Consider the following 3,244-nt stretch of genomic DNA (forward strand, 5'->3'; position numbering starts at 1 on the left):
CCTTCAATCAATCAATAATTAGATCCTTACTGTACAGTTGGAATGAATCCTGACCATGGATCGATGCCAAATCTGTGGGTAGGATGCGGTTTATAGGGATTACCAGTAGACTAGAAGGGGGCTATAAATTCAGATTTCTGAGGAGCAGTGCAATCTACTTATCCCTTTTATAACCTACTCTCTCTACCTTAATTTTCAGAAAAGAAAAATAACTTACCTTAATTTTCAGAAATACAGACTTATTTTTTTTTCATAACCTACTCTCTCTCTCTCTACCTTAATTTCAAAAATAACTTACTCAAAAAATAATTAAAAACCTGTTTCTGCAACCACTATTATTAGATATAAATTATAATTTATTTTAAGTAATTTTTTCTAAGATATTTTCACTAAAAATACCTTCTCATCTTCTTTTTTTTTTCTATATAATAATTTAATTTCTTCAAAACCCTGCAACGCATGGCCTCTCCGCTAGTTTTATATTGAGATGAATGTATGGTGTGAGATCAAATTGATAGGCCCAATTTTATGAGATGTATGTATGGTGTCAATAAGTTGGTAGGTGGGCCCAATTTTATAGTGAGATGCATGTATGGTATCAGATAAGTTGGTAGGTGGGCCCAATTTTATAGTGAGATGCATGTTGGGTGGGTATTGGAACTAGGGATAGCAATTTTTCCGGTTGTTGATGGTACCCAAACTCACCAACCAAGCGGGGCCGGGTATGGAGAGTGCTTTGACGGAATCGGGGTCGGGGATGGGGCTAACATTTAATCCCCGATCGGGGATGGGGAATGCAATCCCCGCCCCACCCTGGCCCCAATTAATATAATATATATAATATATTATTTATGTTATAATATTATTATATTATATTATTTGTTAACAAATAACAATTTCAACTAAAAAGACAACCTTAATACTCTCGAGAGACTCTTCCACTAGAAGAACGAACAGATGTGGCGGCTGAAAGCCTGAAACTCAAAACCCTAGTATGGTAGTGCCCTAACCCTAGTATGGTAGTGCCCTACTCTTCTTCTTCCGTTGAGAGACTCTTCTATTATCATTCGACGGATGAAGAAGAGAGAACAGATGCGGCGGCTGAAAGCTAAAACTCAAAACCCTAGTATGGTACTCTTCTTCTTCCGTTGAAAACCCATCCCCGTCGGAGTCGGGGATGGAGGGCCCGACGGGGATCGGGGACGGGGACAGGGGATTATTTGGGGGTCGGGATCGGGGATGGGGAATGTTATCCCCGCCCCGTTGCCATTCCAAATTGGAACGTCTTTATCGCGTTAACAGAACGCATGGTTTTCATTATGACACGTACGTCAACAAACATGTGATTCACTACTTAATCGATTGAATTCTAACACAATGATCAAGCAAACGAAGAAATTCAAGAAGCTCGAGGAGCCAGAGCCAGAGAGAGAGAGAGAGAGATGGCACATCTCCCCGAGAATGTTGTTTTTAGCATCCTCGCTGGACTTCCGGTTAAGTCTCTTTTAAGATTCAAATCTGTAGATAAACATTGGTGCTCGTTGATCTCTGATCCCCGTCTCGTCGATTCGCACTTGGATCGGGCGAAGATGGGGAAGAAGAAACAGGGTCTCATCCTTTCAGGCAGAGTAGACGGCGATCGTTATAGCACCATACACTTCTTTTCTTTGAGGCTGAGCGAAGCTGGGGATGGGGTGGCGGTTCCCATCTACTCCACCACCGTCTCCCTCGGTAGGTACCATGTTTTACCTTCTTGTAACGGATTGATCTGTTTCTATAACATCGACAGAATTTACATATGCAACCCAAACATAAGACAAATGGTGACTATTACCAGAAGCGATGTTGATTATGCGGCTTCTACTTTGTCCATGAATATGTGTTGTGGGTTCGGTTTCGACTGTTCAACCAATCAGTATAAAATCATCAAATTGATGGAGTCTTCTTCGGAGCCACGACTCGGGGCCCAGGTCTTTAGTTTGGGTACTGGCGAATGGAGGAAGATAAGCGGCTCTCCTACCTGTAAATTACTACGTCTTGATTATCCCGTCTCTGTAAACGGCTTTTTCTACTGGATCACTGCAGCTTCTACCTTCTCAGAAATACTAGTCTCCTTCGACATCGGAAATGAGAAGTTTGAGGTGGTACCGCATCCCGAATGTCTTTCCACTAAGAAACGCCATTTGTTGTCAGTAGTAGAGTTGGGAGGGCATCTATGCCTGGTAGATTTGGATTTCGAATCGGAAGGAAACAGAAGGATGGACATATGGATGATGTTAGATGAGTGGGGTGAAGGCGAGGATCGTAGTTGGGTGCAAGAAATCATTGTTCATTCATCGGAAGCTCTGGATGCAGTTCGTCCGGTAGCAATTGTTGATGGGCAGATTTTGTTGCATGGGTTTATTAAGGGATTAGGCAATTTAATTTGGTATGACCTGCATTCGCAGAGCTTCAAGGATGCGGATGTTGAGGGGATCCCTTCGTCCCATTTCTTTATCAGTCCGCATGTGGAAAGCCTTGTCAGCGTCGGAAAAAAGATATAATGGACGCCACCATCCGTCTTTTACTAGTAGTTAGTTTGCCAGGCGTAGGCCTTTTTCATCGTATTATTATGGGAAAAGATTTAATTTGATTGGCCTTTTCTTTCTTTTTTACTTAATTTCTTTAAGCTAACAGTAATGAAGAAAAGATTTAAGTAAAAAATGAAGAACCAAAATCTCAGGTATACTTTGGGTTCTACTCCGACCCAAAGGCAAAATCAAGATTACATGCATTGAAGCCATTACTCAAACCATGAACCACCTTCTTCCCGGCCCGGGCCTCTCTCATATCTTTACATTATTACATGTTCTCGATTAAGAAGAATTCTGATGTAATCGTTTCTGATCACGTATCAATTTTTTATGATGTATCAATTTTTTTTGGCTAAGTGCCTCATCATTTGACCTGCTCCTAGGAGAGGATGGTGGAGCTCCCTGGTGGTGAGGTACTTGGTGACGAGCTCCTTGATGGTGAGCTACCTGGTGATGAGCTACCTGGTGACTAGCTCCTTGGTGGTGAGCTACCTGGTGACGAACTCCCTGGTGGTGAGCTACCTGGTGACGAGCTCCTTGGCGGTGAGCTACTTGGTGACGAACTCCCTGGTGACGAGCTCCCTGGTGGTGAGCTACTTGGTGACGAGCTCTCTGGTAGAGAGCTGCCTGGCGACGAGCTACCTTGGTGGATTCATCATTTGACATGTTCT

The 3,244-nt window shown here is 42.8% G+C and overlaps 1 protein-coding gene across 1 annotated transcript; it reads left to right on the forward strand.

The window, feature by feature from the left end:
* The first annotated feature begins 945 nt into the window (after positions 1-945).
* LOC148870486 (F-box/kelch-repeat protein At3g23880-like) lies at positions 946-2,654 on the forward strand. Its single transcript, XM_088968330.1, has one exon. The coding sequence runs from the start codon at positions 1,443-1,445 to the stop codon at positions 2,541-2,543; it is 1,101 nt and encodes a 366-aa protein (XP_088824456.1). The 5' UTR covers positions 946-1,442; the 3' UTR covers positions 2,544-2,654.
* Positions 2,655-3,244: the final 590 nt, after the last annotated feature.

Source organism: Nelumbo lutea, chromosome 2, assembly GCF_056320005.1.
Source record: "Nelumbo lutea isolate HS-2025 chromosome 2, American lotus-T2T, whole genome shotgun sequence".
Classification (NCBI taxonomy): domain Eukaryota; kingdom Viridiplantae; phylum Streptophyta; class Magnoliopsida; order Proteales; family Nelumbonaceae; genus Nelumbo; species Nelumbo lutea.

Bases quoted from the DNA above. Each gene is read 5' to 3' on its own strand.
- LOC148870486 (XM_088968330.1), top strand. From the start codon at position 1,443: ATGGCACATCTCCCCGAGAATGTTGTTTTTAGCATCCTCGCTGGACTT.